The sequence below is a fragment of the Asterias amurensis genome, chromosome 17 (assembly GCF_032118995.1).
Source record: "Asterias amurensis chromosome 17, ASM3211899v1".
Classification (NCBI taxonomy): Eukaryota; Metazoa; Echinodermata; class Asteroidea; order Forcipulatida; family Asteriidae; genus Asterias; species Asterias amurensis.
The window spans coordinates 4,139,546-4,162,142 of record NC_092664.1 but is presented as its reverse complement, the minus strand read 5'-3'; the positions used below and the strand labels follow the sequence as shown (position 1 = coordinate 4,162,142).

The 22,597-nt window shown below is 39.2% G+C and overlaps 1 protein-coding gene across 3 annotated transcripts in view; it reads right to left on the bottom strand.

Annotated features, from left to right (window-relative positions):
- The window catches only part of LOC139949632 (uncharacterized), a 61,699-nt gene that overhangs the window by 6,166 nt on the left and 32,936 nt on the right, over window positions 1-22,597 (bottom strand). For 2 of the 3 annotated variants that reach the window (XM_071948072.1, XM_071948074.1), the window contains 18 exons: window positions 21,246-21,359; window positions 20,490-20,606; window positions 20,036-20,149; window positions 19,306-19,419; window positions 15,643-15,756; window positions 15,189-15,302; window positions 14,627-14,740; window positions 13,654-13,767; window positions 12,250-12,363; window positions 11,395-11,667; window positions 10,232-10,471; window positions 9,127-9,246; window positions 8,091-8,221; window positions 6,869-7,021; window positions 5,498-5,879; window positions 4,648-4,826; window positions 2,322-2,495; window positions 748-872 (listed from right to left, as the gene is read on the bottom strand). In XM_071948072.1, the coding sequence (XP_071804173.1) occupies window positions 748-872; window positions 2,322-2,495; window positions 4,648-4,826; window positions 5,498-5,879; window positions 6,869-7,021; window positions 8,091-8,221; window positions 9,127-9,246; window positions 10,232-10,471; window positions 11,395-11,667; window positions 12,250-12,363; window positions 13,654-13,767; window positions 14,627-14,740; window positions 15,189-15,302; window positions 15,643-15,756; window positions 19,306-19,419; window positions 20,036-20,149; window positions 20,490-20,606; window positions 21,246-21,359 (2,806 nt within the window). The remainder of the gene's footprint in view (window positions 1-747; window positions 873-2,321; window positions 2,496-4,647; window positions 4,827-5,497; window positions 5,880-6,868; window positions 7,022-8,090; window positions 8,222-9,126; window positions 9,247-10,231; window positions 10,472-11,394; window positions 11,668-12,249; window positions 12,364-13,653; window positions 13,768-14,626; window positions 14,741-15,188; window positions 15,303-15,642; window positions 15,757-19,305; window positions 19,420-20,035; window positions 20,150-20,489; window positions 20,607-21,245; window positions 21,360-22,597) is intronic. The other variant, XM_071948073.1, reaches the window with a different exon arrangement.

The window sequence follows — 22,597 nt, the reverse complement described above, 5'->3', positions numbered from 1 at the left end:
TTGTCCAATCCAGCCACTCTTCATGTGCCTTAGTTAATTAATTTTCTTCACTGTTATAGGGAAGGTACACGGTTGGTAATTACTCAAAACAAATATTAACTTAAAAACTGACTTGGTAACTAGCATTGGAGAGCTGTTGATAGTACAAAACATTGTGGAAAACGACTCCCTCTGAAGTAACATAGTTTTTGAGACAGAGGTAATTTCTCACTAAAATAATAAAAGACTTCTAGCTAGAAGTCTTTTATTCCTATCTTAAAGCACACAGATTCGTCCAACAAGGGTGTATTTTCTCTATCATTTTCTCCCAACTCCGATGACCGATTGAGCTCAAATTTTCACAGGTTTGTTATTTTATGCATGTTAAGATACACCAAGTGAGGTCTTTGACAATTACCAATCATGCCAATAGTGTACCTTCCCTTTAATTCCTGTACTTAACATCTTTGTTAAGCCCTCAGGTCCAGTTCAAATAAAATATTCTGTATATTTTAGCCCAAGAATTCCTGAGTTTTATTTGTGTGCATTAACAGGCAATTTATCTGTGACACCTGTTCTATTGAGTGTTATTGCAACTATTATCTGTTTCATGAAATACAATCTAGTATCTTTATCATTGCATCTTCGACTAACTAACTACTCTAGAGCAGTGTCTTACCAAAGTTACTTTCAAAGAAAGGATTCGGGTAAAAAAAACTACTGTATTAATCGAGTTACAAGTAAATAATAATCAAAATGTCATCTTACTTTATTGAGAGGTAGATGATTAAAGTTGCACCCAGAGCAATGATTGACAGGACAACACCAATCTGGCTGATGACATCAAGAGCGAGCGCAAATTTATCGTCTGTGATTTTCTGTCCATGCACGTCCTGAAAATCAAATTTAAAAATAAATACAGATTACCGCATAAAGCCACTGGACACTATTGGAAAAAACTCAACATAATTTTGGAAATGCCTCAACCTTCATGGGAGAAAAAACACCCAATAACTATGCCTTTTTATTCACGGTATGGTTAAGGAAATGCCTTAACCACCCTATGAGGAAAAACACAGTTGCTATGTGTTTTTTATTCCTTTAGTTAGGGAAATGCCTTTACCATCATAGGAGGAAAAACATAGTTACTATGTCCTTTTTTATCCTAGGATGGTTGAGGCAATGACTCAACCATCCTAGGAAGAACATACAGCTACTATGAGTTTTTCTAGGATAGTTAAGGAAATGCCTCAACCATCTTATGAGGAAAATACAGTTGCTATGTATGAGTGTTTTTGTTCCCAGGACAGTAAATATGTCTCAACTATGCTATAAAAAAATACTTTGATTACAAGTTTTTTTCAATTCTAGTTTACGAAAGCTAGTAATATTTTATTAGTATCTTAAAGGCAGTGGACACTGTTGGTAATTTCTCAAAATAATCATTAGCATAAAACCTTAATTGGTAACAAGTAATGGGGAACTGTTGATAGTATAAAACATTGTGAGAAACGGCTCCCTCTGAAATAACGTAGTTTTTTAAAAGAAAGAAAAAATTCTCACTAAAATATTTGAATTTTATTGAGAGACCTCAGAACTAGATTTTAAGGTCCTGAAATCAAGCATCTGAAAAGCACACAACTTCGGTGACAAGGGTGTTTTTTCTTTATTATCTCAAAACTTTGACAACCAATTGAGTTCATATTTTTAGAAGTTTGTTATTTTATGCACTATGTTGAGATTATATCAAGTGAGAATTCTGGTCTTTGACAACTACCGGTACCAAAGGTGTCTAGTGTCTTTAAAGGCAGTGGACACTATTGGTAATTACTCAAAATATTTATTAGCATAAAACCTTACTTGGTAATGAGTAATGGGGAGAGATTGATACAGTATAAAACATTGTGAGAAACGGCTCCCTCTGAAGTGACATAGTTTTCGAGAAAGAAGTAATTTTCCACGAATTTGATTTCGAGACCTCAGATTTAGAGTTTGAGGTCTCCCAATCAACCATCTAAATACACACAACTTCGTGTGACAAGGGTGTTTTTTCTTTCATTATTATCTCGCAAATTCGACGACCAATTGAGCTGAAATTTTCACAGGCTTGTTATTTTACGCGTATGTTGAGATACACCAAGTGAGAAGACTGGTCTTTGACAATTACCAATAGTGTCCACTGCCTTTAAAACAACTCTGCTCAAGACAAGATAATGATGCCTTGAAATATTTCCTCATACAGGTGCCCAATACTATAAAAAAAAACGTAAAAGTGCGCAGTTGTTGGGCCTGGGAAGTTGAATAATTTTTTTTATAAGAGAGTACTCAAAATTTTCCCGTACCACAAGGATTGCAAAGTTGGTGGCATGGTTGCAGTTACAGGACACTGTATTGGCCGTTTGTCTTGCAAGAACACACCCAGCTGTTGACCAATCACCAACTCCATCTGCTTTGGTAAAATCCCAGAACACGCATCTGAAACTTGTGTCATTATAAATGCTTGCATTGTTTGACACCTGGAAGTATAAAAGTGTTAAAAGAAAAAATTGAAAATACCATGTTTTGTCAAAATATTCTTAACCCATATACATGTAATAATAATAACCCGTTTTATATAGCGCTTTTCACGCTGGAGGGGTCTCAAAGCGCTTCCGACATTATTACCCCTTGTCACTGGGCCTTTAACCATCTCAGCTCCCTGGGGAGTATACTGCCATATGCGCTACTCGGCTAAGCCAATCACAAGAACCCTCACAGGTACCCATTTCTGGGTGGAGAGAAGCAATTACAATTATGTAAGTGTCTTGCTCAGGGACACAAGTGTTACAACCGGGATTCGAACCCACGCTGAACAGAAGCATCAGAGCTTGAGCTCTGTGCTCTTATCCACTCAGCCACGACACCCTGAGGGATGATAATTTTGGTTTTTACCCATACACCAATGTGTGTTAGCACTGTATACTCAGTACTTTCTCGAGTCCTGTGAAAAAAGGCAGTTCGGGATGCCTAACTAAGGGATTTCCCATAGAACACACGAACGCTGTTAGAAGCTCACTGTGTAAAACCCATAGATGAACAAGAAGCTAAGTGGCTTTGTATACATTGTCATATAGTGATATGAGATGGGAACCAAAGCAACACAGAAACCACATTAAATAGAATGAGGTCTCTTCAACAGTATATACAGTTTGTAGTTTGATTGGGACATGTTTATTTGCAAGGCTACTGCCTTGCAAATAATAAAGGAATCAATGTGTGGTGAAGAGGTTTTCAACTAGTGGTTTAATCCCAACGAGGCCTGGTTCTTAATAATTTTACCGAGACGAAGTCAAGGTAAATAATAAAGAACCAGGCCTCTGCGTGTTTAAACCACTAGCTGAAAACAGATTCAACACACTTTGATTCCCGTTCATAAATACCTTTCGGTCAAAAACATCATAACTTTTTGGTCAAAAAGTTAAATGCAAAAATTATAATTGTTCAATGATTTCTTTCAACACAACACCCCTCCAGCTATGAAATGGTAAAGCCCTCCGCCGCCCTTGGGTAAACAACTCCTTATAAGGGAATGCTGTGGGCGTCGCGCGTATCGCGGGATGTGGCACAACTGTTTCAGCCGTTGCTCTCGACCAAAAGGAATGAAGAAACTGTCTTATATGAACAGGTGCAAAGTCGCGTGTCACACCCATGAATTAACACTTTTTACCGGTCATAAACAAAGGTTTTTTATACTTTTGTTTTAACCTTGACAGCCCCTGTACAACTTGTAACTATTGTGTATGTCTAAAGACTTAAAATAAATAAAAATAAAATAAATAAATAAAACAAAGTCTAGGTTTAGGCTTAGTTCTAGCTCCAGCCATCATGCTTCACTGAGCTAAGCCTAGCTTATCCTATTCCTGCCTTGACACACCACTGAGCCAAGAACTAGTTAATCTCTATTAGCAATAAGGGACTCGGGAAAGTATTGAGTTCACAGTGCTTTACACACAGTTAAACAAAGTCTAGAGTTTAGGCTTAGTCCCAGCTCCAGCCTTCATGCTTCACCGAGCTAAGCCAAGCTTATCCTGTTCCTGCCTTCACACACACCACTGAGCCAAGCCCAACTACCAGTTAATCTCCAAGGCAGCCATCTAGCAGCATAGCAAGAGAGCATCCTCCTGAAGACGATCAAAGCACAATGATCGAAACATTGAGTTGTCAACTACCGGTTCTTTTCAAAAGAGATTTACACATGGTGCTAACGCAAACCTCACCTAATTTAAACAAAACCATTTAAAGACAGTGGACGCTATTGGTAATTACTCAAAATAATTATCAGCATAAAAACTTACTTGGTAACAAGCACGGAGAGCTGTTGATAGTACAAAACATTGTGAGAAACAGCTCCCTCTGAAGAAACATAGTTTTTGAGAAAGAAGTAATTTACCACGAGTTTGATTTCGAGACCTCCGAATTGGATATTGAGGTCTAGAAATCAAGCAACTGAAAGCACACAACTTCATGTGATTCTTCCATTATCTCGCAATTGCGACAAGCTATTGAGTTCAAATTTTCACAGGTTTCTTATTTTCTGCATATGTTGAGATATACCAAGTGAGAAGACTCTTCATTGACAATTACCAAAGGTGTCCTAGTGTCTTTAATGAATAAATAAATAAGTTGTACCTGTATTTCAATGACCAATGGTTCAGTAAGATTCACTAAGTCATGTCCTTCTACTGTCAGAGAGACAACAGGTCCAGCAACTTCAACGCTGGAGTTATTATCTCGGATCAAGGAGGACTGGAACAAGTCATCACTAGCATACACAATGAAACTGACTTGCAGTTGGCTGGAGTTGTCAGCTGTTGTAACAGAAGAAGAAAAATTCAGTTGTAAAGTTCTTCATTCATAAATACCCCAGACAGTTTCTGGATTGGTGGAGAGCGCAACTGAGATCGATTTCCCGCACATCACACGCTAGGGATTAGCGCGAGCCTGTGTCGTATATCAAACCCGACATTACATTTTCACAAGGAACCAGTCTAACATTCCATTGATCAACAGAGGGTGCTGTTGCCAGTAATGCCCTTATATGGTATCGCTCGTTTATTCATAGAGGTCCTTCCTCTATGGTTTATTGAACAGACAAAAAAACATGGTTAATGAAATGACTCTCGGAAATTGTTTTTTGAAGGATTTTGCCAAAATAAAGACGCAAAAGAGCGCTTGAAGCGAGATATGTAAGATGAAATACCTTGCTTGTTTGACTACCAGATCTTTCATGAAATGTTTATGCAGTTTTGGGCATTCTTTGACATCTCAAAAAAAAGAAAATATCTGCCCTTAAGCAAAAAATTGGGTGAAAGGTCAATCCAAAAATTTTTTTGCCTTGTTTTGCCTTAGGCATATGTTGAGATACATGTACACCAAGTGGGAAGACTGGTCTGTGACAATAAACCAACAGTTACAATGTACCAGTGTCTTTAATACTTGACAAATCACACTCAAATGGATTTGAAATTAATAAACGTACCAGTCACAGATTGTAGTAGTTGTCCAATATTTTGCGGCAGCTGGATGGACGCAACAACCTCAACATCCTCAGGTATATCACTGGTGCTGTTAAATGTTTGCACTTCTGTTCCTTCAAGTGAGCCGCTAGCGCTCTCCTCCGACCCAACTGACACAAAGCTGAATCCGCCATTGGCCTCTATTGGGTCTAGACTAACCCCTTCAACATGGAGGCTCGGTTGCTGTATGCTAATCGTGTCCTCCTGCTGAAGAGTAGAACTGATCTGAGCCTCAACTGACTGAACGATCCCTGATGAGCTGACTCCGTTGTCGTTAGTGAGATCATCGTTGGTGTTCTGATTCGTAAGGATGTTATTGACAGTCTCTACTACAGCTTTTGTGACCTGCCAAGGAGGAGCAATCATATTATAAAAACGGCACCTTAAAGGAACACGTTGCCATCGGTTGAGATGGTCTTTGAAAAGCTTTTGTAACCGTTTGTTATAAAATGCATAATGGTTAGAAAGATGTTTTAAAAGTAGAATACAATGATCCACACAAATGTGCCTCGAAATTGCATGGTTTTCCTTTTACGTTGCGAACTAAAACGATGGGCCATTTATGGGAGTCAAAAATTTGACTCCCATAATATGGCAGACCGTGTTTGTGGACGAGGTAAAAGGAAAACCACGCAATTTCGAGTGATACTTGTGTGGATGACTATATTCTACTTTGAAAAGAACTTTCTAATCATATGCATTTTATAACAAACGGTTACAAACGCTTTTCAAAGACCAACTCAACCGATCCAAGACAACCTGTTCCTTTAACGGCACTAAACACTATTGGTAATTATACAAAACAATAAAATAAAAAAACTTATTTGGTAATGAGCAATGGAGAGCTGTTGAAAGTGAAAAACATTACGAGAAACGACTTTCTCTGAACAAGTTTCTGAGAAAGAATTAATTTCTCACAAAAATATTTTTTTCAAGCTCTCATTAGCTGTGATCTCAAACTCAAGCACACAACTTTGTGTGACAAGGGTGTTTTTTCTTCCACTATTCTCTGCAACTTCGATGCCAAGTTGCACCCAAATTTTCACAGGTTTGTTATGTTATGCGTTTGTTGGGATACACCAACTTGGAATACTGGTCTTTGAAAATTACCAACTGGTCAAGTGTATTTAAGGCTTGCAAATATTGACAAGGAAAACTGGGAGGTAATTGCGAGAGAGCGCACCAAAGGGGGACATAAAGTGACCAAAGGCACACAGACTGCAGAGAGGCTAAGCCCGCCAGATATTGCTGAAAATCTGCCAGACCTTCTCATTTAAATTAATGACTACATGTATTTGGATAATATCAGTTTAGAGTTATTTGCAAAGCTTTACCTGTGGGTTACCGGATCCAGCACTTGCAATATCCTCCAGGATGTCAGCCACATCTTCTATCGATACCTCTTCGTCACCGCTGGCGCTGATGTTTTGTGTCTGATCGGCGATGAAAACAGCAACTTCCTCAGCATTACCTTCAGTCACCTCAACCTGTGCATTCAATAAATAATCCTTGGTTGAATAAATAAAAATTTAGTACATGAAATAGGAGTTGTAAATTTTTCAGGGCTGACTTAACAGAGGCAACAAAGGCGCTTGCCCTAGCCCTTATTGCCTTGGTGTCCATAAATGCTCCAGTAGAAATTTACAATTTCCTCATAGCGTGCCCTTTACTGTGGGGAAAATGCCTTGGTGCCCTTGCTCTTTCAAAAATGCACCCTACAGCAGGCCTTTTTCTGGAAAGAGAATTGTGGTTGAAGAGCTTCAGTCAGGTTCCCATTGGAATTTTTCTTCCACTACCAAGCAGAAAGTTACTGTGACTGGTTTTGATGGTATTTCTACCGTGCGTTCCCACCTGGACTTATTTTCTGCAGCGTTTGCAAAGCATTTTACAATAGGTCGCGCTAGGTTTACAGTGCGAACCTGTTCCAATTGTACTTTTAACGGCCCTGTTAAGTTACCGTGGCTGCGCAGAAGTCTTCCACGACCTCTGTCGGCCTTTTAGTTTTACTGCAATTGCGGGAACTTGACAGGGAGGGTAGTTTAGCTTGTGTCCCCATTGGATTTAAATTTGTCATTCAAGGTAAGTCCAGCCTCGCTACCATGGGCAGTGTGCTGTATCCATACCTCTCGTCACTAACCCCTGGAGGGGATGTATTGAGAAACAATGCAGATTGGCTCATGAAATTGGTTATGCATAAAGATGTAAAGTGCGTGTGCGCGTTTTTAAGATATTTGCATGTTGATCACGCCCTCGTTGCTAATGTCAAGAACACGTTTTTTAAAAAGAAAACAAGAACATTCATTTAGACGAAAGGATCGATTACAGGCGTTCATTAAAAAATGTACAAATTCCAGGGGTTGTGGTCGAGCAAGGCATGCTGGGAAAAATGGCGCGGCGAGATCGATCACCCTGGGGATCGAGGTTGATGATAAGTCCAATGGGAACTCGGCTTTTGAGTTGAAAGGCAGACTGGGGTCTGCTTTATAATGTGTGGTTCGCATAATGGGATGTAAAAACAGGGCAAAGGTTTGTGGACAAAATAAAAAGCCACTTTACCTGGTCAGCCACAGATTCAACAGTGGGTTGGAAGGCTTCACCGCAGCCGAGAAGCGTGTAGTTTGCCTCCCACTCAAAGTAAAGAGGTGGGTCAACCACCAGACAGTCTCGCACGGCTATTGGCTCACCAGCTGAAGGAGAAAATATTCAAACTTAAGCCTTTGGATTCAATCAATGCATCTAGAAAGTAACTTTTTAGTTTGTTATTCAACTTAAAAAAGTGTGGACCCCTTTGTGCGAAAATGATTCAAAAAAATCAAGATAAACATTTTGAATATTTTTTTTTAGCGCCGCAGCAGGATGCAGGAGCTTCCTAATTTATTTGTGATGGCTTCCCTTAATGAGATATTGCCCAACTCACGGTCACATCAAGTTGAGGGCTACACATAAACTGATTTTAAAAATCAACTGTCACCATGTTGCCACTTACTCCTGGAGCTGAAACAGAGTAATTACCCCCTTCACAGTCCGTAAGGATTTAGGCATGGGTATCATTTACTACATATATAGCTGACGCTGCTCGGGCCGAACTCGGCTCGAGACGTTGTGACCACGAGTTTGTCCAATGTTAGAAATTTGTCTGTGCCATCCAGGCCGATCCTGGGCAGCTTGAACAGCTTGATCATTGTCGGCTAATGGGGCTGAGGTCGTCCATTAGCTGTGATAGGTAGGTGCAGCAGAGGCTTCCACCCTGTCGAAAGGGTTCAGATGGCTGGTGTTGTGGATTTAAGAAGGTAGCAAGAGGCACCTTAGGTCTCCGAAGAGCATGGCCGATCAAACAATCACCTACTAGGAGCCTGGCTGGTAGAGCAGAATGCACTACCCTCCAAACTTTATGAAGCAACTATGGTAAGTGCCTTGCTCAAGAGAACAAGTCTTATGATTGGGTTTCGAACCCACACTCTACTGCTGACAACACCAGAACTTGGGTTCGGTGAATTAGACCACTCAGCCACGACACGCCCAAGCTAAATGAGATCTGTTTTTAACACTTGATACATAACTTTAATATGGCTCACTCTAATAGATGACTCACCATTGGTTGTGTTAAGTGTACATCTCTGAAAGGATTTTGCAGTTTTTCCTGCCTCGATGGGCTGCCATTTAATAGTACGGTCAAGAGTTGAATCATGTGAACTGATATCGTCACATTGACCTGTAAATGAGCAGAATCAATCAATAGTACTGGGCACAACTTTATCGATTTGCTTACCTCCGAAATCTGCGCTTTGATCTCCATACACTGCTCGTTCGAGTTGGTGTATGAAAAGTGTTTGAAACTTGTTACGAAATGCAGGTTAGAAAGATAATTTAAAAGTAGAATATATGCTTCTAAATTGCACGGTTTTCCTTTTACTTTACGAACTAACAACGGTCGGCTATTTTATATGGAGTCAAAAACTTGACTCCACAAAATGGCATGCCGCGTTAGTTCCCAGCGTATAAGGAAAACAATGCATTTTCAAGACATGATTGTGTGGATCATTATATTCTACTTTTACGACATCTTTCAAACCCTACGCATTTTGTAAAAAACGTTTTCTAACACTTTTCATAGACCAAGTCGACCGATCCTAGGCAGTGCGTCCCTTTACTGAAGGATAGACAAGAATGAGTAAATCTCAACATGATTCCAACGTCAGTCGACTAGAGAGAGATATAGATTTAAAGCAAGGGGCAAGGGTTGGAAAGTGTCTGATTAAGGGAATAAAAGGGTAGCGACGAGGTCTTAAACGGCTGTTTAAAACCGACAGGGTCGTGGCTGTGCGATTTGAAGGCCCGACCCTGCAAGGATTTAAATGACCAATTAAGACCTCGTTGCTCTTTTTCCGATGTCTGAGCTCTGTACGTACGTGTGGTGCATTTTTATGAGACAGTTTTCGGATATGCATTTGTGCGCATAGTAATGTATCATCATACCCACGGACTCATGGCGCAGCGAGATCAATCACCCTAGGGAACAAGAATGTCACTAACCCGCACAAATGCTATCCCAAAACAACCGATTATAAACAGCTCAAGCTGGTCATTATCAACCATTTAAACACCCCCCATGAGGTGGCCCTCCACGAATAGACATAGCGAAACTGTCTGAGGTATTTATGAACACAATACAGAAGGAATCAAGATCTTGAACTCACCTCCAACCGATACGAAGAAAGAACACTCCAATACCACATTGTACTCTGCTGCAAAACGTTGCGTGTAGTCCACTTGGTGGGTTCCAATGAGGAATGTATCAGTGCCGGGCTGGGCAGTTGAGGTGAAACTTGTCGGGCCGTTCCATCCAGTTATAACCGGTTCATTCCAGTCCACACTGGAACTTGTGTCACCGGGTGAAGCTAGGACACTCACATTCTTCGGGCAGACGATATCCACCACTATGAATTGTTAAAATAGATATTTTTCAAACTATATTTACAGTCCACAGATTTACAATAAAGTTACACAGTTTAAGATGATGGTGGAGAGCTTCCCTTGATAAGGTGCTGTAGTTTTGTAAACAGTGAGTAAAACAAAAATAATTGTTGTCTTGGTGAGACGAATGTCATTTGAGCATGTACAACAGATTTATGCAACTTTCCTGAAAATAATCGCTCTGTGATTTTCACTTTTTTCTTCTTCTCACAAACTTGACAATAAATAAAGCTGAAACTTTTACAAGTAAATTATATTACATACATCTTCATTCACAGTGAGTAGGGATTCATGTCATGGCCAAAAACTTTTAAGTTTTAAATCTACAAAAGGTACCAAATCCCTTAAAGCATTTTTCTATTTTTTTTTTTTTTTGGGGGGGGTTGGGGGAGGAGGGTTGCATTTTTTCTTGTTATAGATCTTAAGAATACCTGGTCCATATGTAAAGTGTTTGTCAATAAACAACCAAACACCCCAACAAACATCCAAACCCCCAACGAAAAACAAACAAAATGTACAGGCACTGGACACCTTTGGTGCATTCCAAAACATGCATAAACATAATAATAAATCTGTGAGAATTTTGAATCAAATGGTCATCGAAGTTGCAAGAGAAAAATGAAGAAAAAACACCGCTGTTGTACAAATTTGTGTGCTACTAGATGCATAATACAAGGCTTCAGGCCTGAAGTCTTTTATTCTTTCAAATATTTGAGTTAGGAATTACCTCTTCCTAAAAACCTTTTACCTCAGAGGGAGCCGTTTCTCACTATGTTTTATACTACCAACAGATCTCCATTGCTCATTACCAAGTCTTTTTTTATGCTACAATTATTTTGAGTAGTTACCAATAGTGTCAAGTCCTTTCAAAAAATGTTCAACAAACCTGTAACTGTGACAGTGAAAGAGCACTCGACCCTATTCCTTGCTACATCCGTGGCATTGTACATCACTTTGGTAATACCGACACCAAAGAGTCCAGAGCCAGACTGGTGACACTCGTTGTAACCAGTCGATGAGCAACCAAAGCTTTCAGACGGAGGGCCAGAGTTGTCTGTGAACCTTGGTGGAATCCAGCTATGGGTCACTCGGCTTGATGGCGTGGTGACTGGGATAGTGGTATCAAACGGACAACCAGTAAGTGTAGGTGGCTCAATATCTGAATGAAAACAAGGCATGTATTGTAAAATCTTCACAGAAGTGTGTAGCCTGGGCCCAATTTCAATAAGCCTGTAAGCATGAAAACATGCTAAGACTAACAGGGCCCAAACAGGGTACTTGGATCGTACTATAAGGGACATGCTAGACCGGGTGTGGTCGGGAGCAATTCTTGATTTCCGTGTGCACACACAGACCAGGTACATTTGCAGCACGTACATTTGCAGCACGCAGCACGTTCACCCCTGACCCAATTTTACCAGAATTTAAGTAACTATAGGGTCACATTATAGACATTTCCAGCCGAAGCTCTAGCTTCTAGCCAGACCAAACCTGTCTTACGATTTTCTCAAGAGGTGTTCAGGCGTTTTGAGAACTATAGTCTGGTGTGACCCAGCCTTAATGCCCGTAAGAGGTGGTTGTTCACACTATCACTCAACTATCACGATCCCCCGCTCGCTCCCTCCTCGCCACACACATTACTATCATCTTGCACCAAGACTACAGTTTCCAGAATGTTGTGACAACAAGTTTAGTGTGATAGAGGTATTTAAGGGGACCAGTCTATGATCAGCACACCTACCTGTGGCACAAGTAACTCCTTCAAACCCACTAGGACATGTACATGAGAATCTATTCACTTCATCTGCACAGGTTGCTCCATTCATACAGGGGCTCGATAGACATTCATCAATATCTGTAAGAGTCACATGCAAAGTTGTCAAAAGAAGATACAATACAATCTTGGCAGCTACATATTCCAGGCATCGAGATCAACCACACACAGGACTTAATGGTTGCGTTCGATTAGCTTCCCTGGGTCGACCCCGGTCCGCCCCCGGTTCGTTCGAAAAGCTTTGACGTCATTCCCGGGGCTCACCCGGGTCAGCCCCCAGTGCCCGGCTTGTGGAGTGGGTCACATGGGGCTGGCCTGAGGTGCATGGCGTCACCACGAGAGGCCGAAAGTGAACGTTCGCTTAGCTCTTGTTTAGGGGCTCACCCGGATGAGCAACACAGGGTCGGCACAGATAAGCCAATCGAATGCACCCAATAATAATAACAATAACATTCTCATATATTGCATTTCACAATAACCGTATCAATGGGCTTTACAATAGTGCAGTAGTCGTAGGGCCAATAACATCCCTTTAATATTTGTCAGCTCCCTGGGGAGACAGCCGGAGCTGCCATGGTGCTCCAGTGGCTTTTTCATACACAATTTCAACCTCTGCCCTCGCAGGTACATGTACCCCTGGGTGAAGAGAATCAATTATAGTAGAGTATGTTGCTCAAGGACACAAGTGGCACGACCGGGATTCGAACCCACACTCCGATGAGTTAGCACCATCACTTAAATACGATGCTCTTAACCATTTGGCCATGACACATCTGTGCCGTCTTTTCACACACTTTGAGGTTGTTATAATCCAGCAAAGTGTACAGGATATAGGGACACAAAAAGATTGATCAATACGCCAATGATAGGTCTCATAATTCAAAAAGGTAGCTTCACATACATGTATCTTGCCGGATAAGTACAGTAAGGCTTAGAAATGTGGCATTAAGCTAAGGCAGTGAATACTATTGGTAATTACTCAGCATACTTGTTAGAACAAAAAATTACTTGGTATCTAGCAATGGAGAGATGTTAAGAGTATAACACATTGTGAGAAATGGCTCCTTCAGAAGTAATGTAGTTTTCGAAAGAAGTAATTTTTCACTAAAATATTTGAATTTGATTTCGAGAACTCAGAATTAGATTTTGAGGTACCGAAATCATGCATCTGAAAGCACACAACCTGTGCGACAAGGGTGTTTTTTTCTTTCATTGTTATCTCGCCACTTCGACGACCAATTGAGTTCAAATTTTCACAGGTTTAATATTTTGTGCATAATACGTTGAGAAACACCAAGTGAGAAGACTGGTCTTTGACAATTACCAATAGTGTCCAGTGTCTGTAAATGTAAAGTGTTACACATACAGTACCTAAGTCACATCTGGATCCGGTGTAGCCAGCAAGGCATGTACATGTGAAGCTGTTCACTCCATCTACACATGTTCCCCCATTCAGGCAGGAAGTAGGAGTGCAGTCAACTGCATCTGAAAGAATAAAAATGAATCGAAAAATTGTACAGCATGTGTGTTGCAGTAATGTTTAGTCTACAGCACAAACTCATCCTGAAAAACCCACAATGATATCTGATGATTCCTGACACACATGAACCTAAAAATTAAGGCTTCACACACAGATCAACAAACCGGCATTATTTCATCGGGGCTTCCCCTTGTTTGCTGTTTTTCTTTTTCTTTTTAGGCCCTACAAGCAGCGAATGTTCATTGCGAGTTGCAAAAAGAAAAGAATATTTTGTTCTGTGCTAATTAATGTTGTTACAATCCCCAAACTTTTAAATTGAAATAAATATATCAATCAACAATGTAAAAATTATATACTTATACTTAAGGTAAAGGGTTGGTTTTATCCATGTTTCTGATAAATATTGGCAAAAATTATGAAGAAAGATACAATTACTGTCAATACAGTTTACAGCATGAATTTTTTACAGTGTTTTCATTACCAACATCAAATCCAATATTCTAATTAATTGGTGATAACAAAATAACAAATCTGTGAAAGTTGGACTCAATTGGTCATCGAAGAAAATAATGAAAGAAAAAAACACCCTTGTACAAATGTGAGATGTGTGTGCTTTCATCACAGATGACTAAAACAGGCTTCAGGCCTGAAGTCTTCCTCAGATTCAATGAGAAATTACCTCTTTCACAAAAACTTTGTTACTTCAGAGGAAGCCATTTCCAAAAATTGTGCACATTATCAACAACCTTCCATTGCTTGCTACCAAGTAATTTCTTATGCCAATATATATTTTGAGTCAATATACCAGACGTGTCTAGTGACTTTAAGAGAATTGAACTTTCTAGTGTTTGGAAAGAAACTTACTAATGTCACATGTGACTCCCATCCAACCAGGACTACATGCGCAGGAGAATGCGTTCACTAAATCCACACAGGTTCCTCCATTCAAACAAGAATTCGAGGCACACTCATTGATATCTGTAAACACATCAAATACATTGTACAACTCAAATTACAAACTTTTCAAAAGTTAACAATTTTTACCCTACACCACACCGTTGTGTATTAAGCACTGTATACTCGGTACACAGATTTACATAAAACTTGCACTGTCCAATGATGGTGATAGTAGAAAACATCCCATGAAATATTTCTGTCATACTTGATTAGAAATAAATAATCTATCTTCGTGTTTGGAATTTATTGCTCAGTGAGCGTTTTATTCATTATTACTTTGGCATCGATGCAATGCAAAATTTGTAATCGGTTTTTCACTGTTCTCTCGTGACCCAGATGGCCGATCGATCTCAAACTTCTACAGGTTTGTCAGTTTATGTATATGGTGAATTACATAAAGTGTTTCCATGCCAGCAACTGTTTTGCTAGCAAAAACCAGTTCTGTAATGTTCCTTTAAAATAATCTTACTTATTTCACACAAAAATCCTGTGAAGCCAGGACTACATGTACAGGAAATGTCAAGAATTTGATCCACACATGTTGCTCCATTCTGACAAGGATCTGAGTTACACTCATCGATATCTGTGAACAAATAAAAAGAAAATATGCCTTAAACCCAAACCATGTTACAAGAAAATAATAAAAGAAAAAACACCCTTGTTGGACAAATGTGCGCACTTTCAGATCCCTTAAAAGGGCTTCAGGTCTTTAGTCTTTCTAAGTTTCAAATGTTTCATTGATAAATAAACTCTTTCTCAAAAAATATGTTATTTCAGAGTGAGTGCTTTCTCACAGTTTTGAACATTATCAACAGCTGTCATTGCTCGCTTAAATGCAAATATATATTTTGAGTAATTACCACAAACATGTCCAGTACCTGGCAGTCGAGAGCTGTTTTTCTAGAAATTGGAAAGAAACTTACTATTGTCACATGTATCTCCTACCCAGCCAGGACTACATGTACAGTAAAATGAGTTCACTGCATCAACACAGGTTCCTCCATTCAAGCAAGGACTCGAGGAACACTCATTGATATCTGTAGACAAATAAAAAACAACTCAAAAATACAAACTTTTCAAAAAGTTTCATAATTTGATTTTTACCTTTTCACCGATGTGTATTAAAGGCAGTGGACACTATTGGTAATTACTCAAAATAACTATTAGCATAAAACCTTACTTGGTAACGAGTAACGGGGAGAGATTGATAGTATAACAGATTGTGAGAAACGGCTCCCTCTGAAGTGACAAGAAAGAAGTAGTTTTCCACGAATTTGATTACGAGACCTCAGCATTACACTTTGAGGTATCGAAATCAAGCATTTGAAAGCACACAACTTAGTGTGACAAAGGTGTTTTTTCTTTCATAGTTATCTCGCAACTTCGACAACCAATTGAGCTCAAATTTTCACTGTTTTGTTATTTTATGCATATGTTGAGAAGTAAGAAGACAGGTCTTCGACGATTACCAATAGTGTCTTTAAGCACTGTGTACTCTGTAGTTTCCAGAGTTCTGTGATAATAAACTCACAGAACTCAGGAAAGTACTGAGTACACAGTGCTTTATACACATCATTGTTAGGGGAAAAAACAAATCATATTCTTTATCGCCAATGAAAAAAATCACCTTTTTTGAAAAAGGTGTTCTACAGAATTGACAAGGATAAAAACATCTGTGTTTACTTTAAGTCTGAAAGATTAAAGATTATAAGTTAATAATACAAACAATTTTACTGTGAATTACCTCCTTCTGAAATTTAGTTATACTTGAGAAAACTGTATCTAACAAAATCCTAAAAATGCAATCAGCTGATTTTGGTAGTTACAACCAAAATTAAGAACAAATACATGCTGAAAATTGTGCGTGGTTTTTCAATATTTTTTCCTTACTCATAGAGTTGATTCAACCCAGATTTTCACAAGTATGTTGTTTTATATATATGATTGAACACACAAAACATGAACGTCATCAATGTCCACAAAGCACTTAATGGCAAGGCTCCCCACTATATTTCTGAACTTCTTCAAGTTTACACTCCATCAAGAAATCTTCGATCAAGTTCCATGCTTCTTCTCATTGAACCCAAGTCTCGACACTCAAGGGGAGACAGGTCTTTTTCTTCAGCTGCGCCACGGAACTGGAAATCTCTACCACTTAATCTTAGATCTTGTCTTTGTACCACGTTGGAACACGTTGCCGTGGGTCGGACAAGTTGGAATATAAAAAGCGTTTGTAACCGTTTTTTATAAAATGCATATCGTTGGAAAGGTGTTTTAAAAGTAGAATACAATGATCCAAACAAATTTGCCTCGAAATTGCGTGGTGTTCCTTTTACTGTGCGAACTAATACCGTCCGCCATTTATGGGAGTCAAAAATTTGACTCCCATGAATGGCCGACCGTGTTAGTCGACAAGGTAAAAAGAAAACCGTGCAATTTCGAGGCAAATTTGTTTGGATCATTGTATTCTACTTTTACAACATCTTTCTACCCATATGCATTTTATAACAAACGGTTACAAACGCTTTTTAAAGACCATTTTGACCGATCCACTCCAAGGCAACGTGTTCCTTTAAGTAGTACTCCCTGGCGATATCTTTAAGCTTATAGTGGATCGAGGAAACTTTTCATCATTACTAGAGTCAAAACTGGTCTCAACACTATTTGTGACTATTTTGTAAAAGACCTTTTACATATGTTGATTGTTGTCAATCATGTAATATATGTTAAATTTGCATCGGGATTGAATATTCATTTTGGCTCTACCCATATACACTGATGTGTATAGCACTGTTTATATAACACCCAAGCAGATCGTTGCCACTTGATTGGAGGATTGTCCGTCACGTGATAGCAAATAAATGTACCATTGCACGCTGAGTCACTCACCGAGGTTTTTTTTTTCCATCCGAAAAGTACCATTGCACGCTGCCAGCGTGCAATGGTACTTTTCGGATGGAACGAAAAAGCTGAGTAAAAACATCACTGCGTGCGCGTCTTTGGTAATGCAGCAGTGTACTGCAAGGCATTATTACTATTAGTAAAAAATTATAAGCATTCGGCTTCTAACAATTAAAAATTGTAGGTCTACGCTTTGTTTGTTTGAAAGTTGTATCTTTCAATCAAAATGACAAAGATCTACTTGGATGTTATATAAAACAAACAGTGAATGTTTTTCATTCGTGCAATGGTGAGAATATGTTCATTCGTTGACAGCTGTAATGTTCCATTCAACTCGGCTCCGCCTCGTTGAATAGAACATTCCATCTTTCAACTCATGAACATATTCGCACCATTGCACTCATAAACATTCATTATGTGTATAATACTCAGCACTTTCTCCGAGTTCTGTGAAAAATCACAGGAATAACAGGTGGGACTCAAACCCTACACCGTTGCAATTCGTGTACTCACTTTAAATTTGATCATACGTAGTGGGAACAAACTTAACTATGTCACATGTGCTTCCTGTGAAGCCAGGAATACATGTAGAGGAAACGTTGGACTCACACAGCCCCCCCCCCCCACGATCTTTTATTTTCAGATTTTCAGAACACAAGTTGAAGAATACTACCTTTACCTTAAAACAAACTTACTTATTTCACAAAACTTTCCTGTGAAGCCAGAAATGCACGTACAGGAAACGTCAAGAATTTGATCCACACACGTTGCTCCATTCTGACAAGGGTCTGAGTCACACTCATCGATTGCAGTGAACAAGCCAAAAGAAAATATGCCTTAAACCCAAACCTTTCATGCACTTCAAATGCAATCTTTAAAACCTATCATGCCTATACTCCAAGAAGTCAGGTGCAATTCGTCATGCACAGTTTTAATCACAGTTCTGTCACTTTTATCATTAAAGTTGCTTTAAAGGTGGATTATATCGGCTTCTTTAAAGGCAGTGGACACTATTGGTAATTACTCAAAATAATTACCACAAAACTTTACTTGGTAACAAGTAACGGGGAGAGGTTGATAGTTTAAGACATTGTGAGAAACGGCTCCCTCTGAAGTGAAGTAGTTTTTTCTTTTATAATTATCTCGCAACTTCGACGACCAATTGAGCTTAAATTTCACAGGTTTGTTATTTTATGCACATGTTGAGATACAGCAATTGAGTAGATTGGTCTTTGACAATTACCAATAGTGTCCAGTGCCTTTAAAAGTCTTATTGTGGATACGATGTCTGTGGTGGTAATGTGTTCCAATCTTTAATAACTGCTTTGGATACGAATGATTATATCCCAGAAGTAATACAAATATGTTTTAGAGCTCCCTCACGCAGTCAAATATACGGCGCATTAGTGAATCACTGCAGTGGCATCATCGTGATCACAGAGCATGTACAATCATACTGTGAATGTTCACTTAGGCTGGGCCCCAACCCCATACCGTAAAGGCAAAGGAAACACACACTTTGGGCTTGCACAGCCCTCCCCCTTCCAATCTTTAATTTTCAGAACACACATAGCCCTCCCATCACGCCAACCTTTTATTTGCAAGTTGAAGGACACTGCCTGCACCCAACGATCATTGAAGAGGTTTGTAATTGGAAGTTTCATGTCTCCTGTTTAGAGACTTACCAATTTCACATCTAGCTCCTCGGAAGCCAGGAACACAAAAACATTGAAAACCGTTCACTCGGTCCTGACAAACTGCTCCATTCAAACAAGGACTTGGGTCACACTCATCGACATCTGTGAACACATCAAAGGAAAATACGCCTTCAATCCCAATTCTGTCATGCACTTCAGAGTTCAAATGCAATCTTTAAAAAATATATGCTCAAAAAAAGTGAGAAGAAATCTGGGTGTCATGACTGAGGGATTTGAGCACCATGTTTAAGTTCTGGTGGTTTAGTCATGGAAGTGTGGGTTTGAAACCTGGTCATGACGCTTGTGTCCTCAACTGTTTCTCTTTGACCAGCAGTATAAATGGGTACATGTGAGGGTAGAGGTTGTAATTATGTTTCAAAAAGCCTTCTGAGTGTCACAGCAGCTCGGGGCTGTATACTCCTGGGGGGCCGAAGAAGATTAAAAGGAATGCTATTTGGCTCAATAACCAAGGCTTTAATGTAAAGTGCATTGATTCATTATTGTAAAATGTCTTTTTAGTCTTTCTAAGTTTCAAATGTTTTAGTGATAAATAACCTCTTTCTAAAAAAATATGTTACTTCAGAGAGAGTGCTTTTGCACAGTTTTGTACATTATCAACAGCTCTCTGTTGCTCGCTTAAATACAAATGGATATTTTGAGTAATTGCCAGTACCTGGCAGTCGAGAGCTGTTTTTCTAGAAATTTGAAAGAAACTTACTAATTTCACATAAGAATCCCTCCCAACCAGGACTACATGTACAGTAAAATGAGTTCACTTCATCAACACAGGTTCCTCCATTCAAGCAAGGACTCGAGGAACACTCATTGATATCTGTAGACAAATAAAAAAACAACTCAAAATTACAAACTTTTCAAAAGGAAAGGTTTTATGCTAATAATTATTTTGAGTAATTACCAATAGTGTCCACTGCCTACGCCCCAATTTGTATTTCCCTTTAAATCAAACTTCTTCTTTTTTAACCAAATTAAACTTTGTAGTCACTGAAACTTGGAGATTGAAATATATATATTACTAAATCAGGAAAAAAAAATATCAAAGTGAGACAAAAGAACATGTTGATTATATTCAGTCTTGACATAGTCTTAAACTTTATTATAACTTTATTTTAAACAGTTTCAAAACAACATAAGCATTTCAAGAACACACTTACCTACTGCACATGTAGATCCTACCCAGCCAGGACTACATGTACAGTAAAATGAGTTCACTGCATCCACACAGGTTCCTCCATTCAAGCAAGGACTTGAGGAACACTCATCGTTGTTATCTAGTAACAAATCAAATACCAATATAAATTACAATGCAATCTTTTATACTCAAATTTAAAAAATGAAAAATAAAAAACAGTGGACACTATTGGTAATTGCTCAAAATAATTATTAGCATAAAAACTTACTTGGCAATAGGGAGCTGTTGATGGTCACGTAGTTTTCCACGAATTTGATTTCAAGACCTCAGATTTAGATACACAAATAGTGTCCAGTGTCTAACCAATATGGTCCTATGAGTTGCATAAATGTGCTGTACATGCTAACATAATTTTTGTCTCACTGGGTGAAAATTATTTGGTGAAATTGTTTTTTTTTTTTTCACTTTTCAAAAACTACAGCACCTACGATGTGTTGCAAAGTATAGCATGACAAAAACAAACATCATACAAAATGCCACCAATTTCTCACGGCTGATAAAAGCTTAAGGGAGACGATGTAGGGGTTAATAACAATAGGCTTCTTGGGGATCCCACGACCAATCCACAAACAAATGTTAAAGCCCATATTCCAAGCAGCCCTTCCCAAATTATCATTCAGACGTGCAAGGGCAAGGAAAACACTATGCTTCTCTTGCTTTACTTGCAGGGCAAAAACAAAAAATATATTTATTTTCTGGATTAGGCTGAAAGGCTCACCTGTAGAGCAGGTATCTCCTGTGAAGCCAGGAAGACAGTAACAGAAATAGAGACCTGATGACTCCTCACAACTTCCTCCATTCATACATGGCTGAGATAAGCATGCAGTTGACTCTAAACAATTCAAATATTAAATTCTGTCACTCACACATTGGTTAATAGTAACCCTCCTAATGTTTGACCCTTTAATATTGTTTTTTAGAGTTGAACAAGGATCTAACTATATTACATTGCAGTGCGCCTAACAGCAGCCTGCATCATTCTCTCCTCAGTCTTTTGCTATTTTCTGGAGATACAGTCAGATTTACTGCATAACTTTTATACCAATCTAATTTGGATGTCTTCCTGATCACACTAGACAAATTTTGAGGCGTTTTGCTTACTCGTGAACATGTTCTGTAAGCATTGACTTTTCAAGTTTCAGCTCATAATTTGGCTACAGGAGGCCATATTGCCTGTGCACTCACTACATTGCCTATTGATATTCGTTCAAGCATGGATTGACACCATTTAACAATGATGGCTACTTGGAAGATAACATTTCTTGCACTGATTATTTTGTGCTGCTCGGTCACTTTCAATGGAGACTGCTTGAATGGTTCCGGACCCATTCAAGTCAAGAAAGGATCTACCAAAGGCTGTACCAGTGTATACATTGGGAGAAGAGTGCTGGTACAAGTAGTTTCCGCATAGAACTAGTACAACATAGTATCATCCATCCAAATCCAGGCCCTGTGCGGAAGAGTTCTTCAACTGATAATCTTGAGAACAAAGACCCACCAGCTGTTCTGACATTGCATAGTTCATCAAAAGTAAAACTTAGATACAACAGAACTGAATTATTAAACCTGTGGCCCTCTTCGGCCACTTTTGTGGATGTGAGGCTGTGGAAAACGCTCAAGTCACTCGGAATATCTTCGAAGCGTCCCACTCATAGAGGAGTTAAAGGAGGATGTCGAGTTCAAAAGCGAAGCCGGATCAACCAGGCTCCTTTGTTCCAGAGTGTAAGAAATGTGGAGGATCAGCTGGGAGTGTCACATCTTTCAGATTTTGCACTTTGGAACGCAAGATCTATTAAGAACAAGTCTCATATGATCTCTGATTTGGTAGTTTCCCACCGTATAGATATTCTGGCTTTAACGGAAACTTGGCTAACTGGTGACGCCCGTGACAATCGTTCTTTGGCAGACTTGAGCATGTCCTTGCCCTCTCATCAGTTTATTCATTTACCCCGAACTGACAGATCAGGTGGCGGCATCGGTGTCTGCCTTCATAAGAACTTTAACGTACGGGAAGAAAAGCAGGAAACTCAAGAATCCTTTGAGTACATGAATATTCTCATCTCTGGTAAG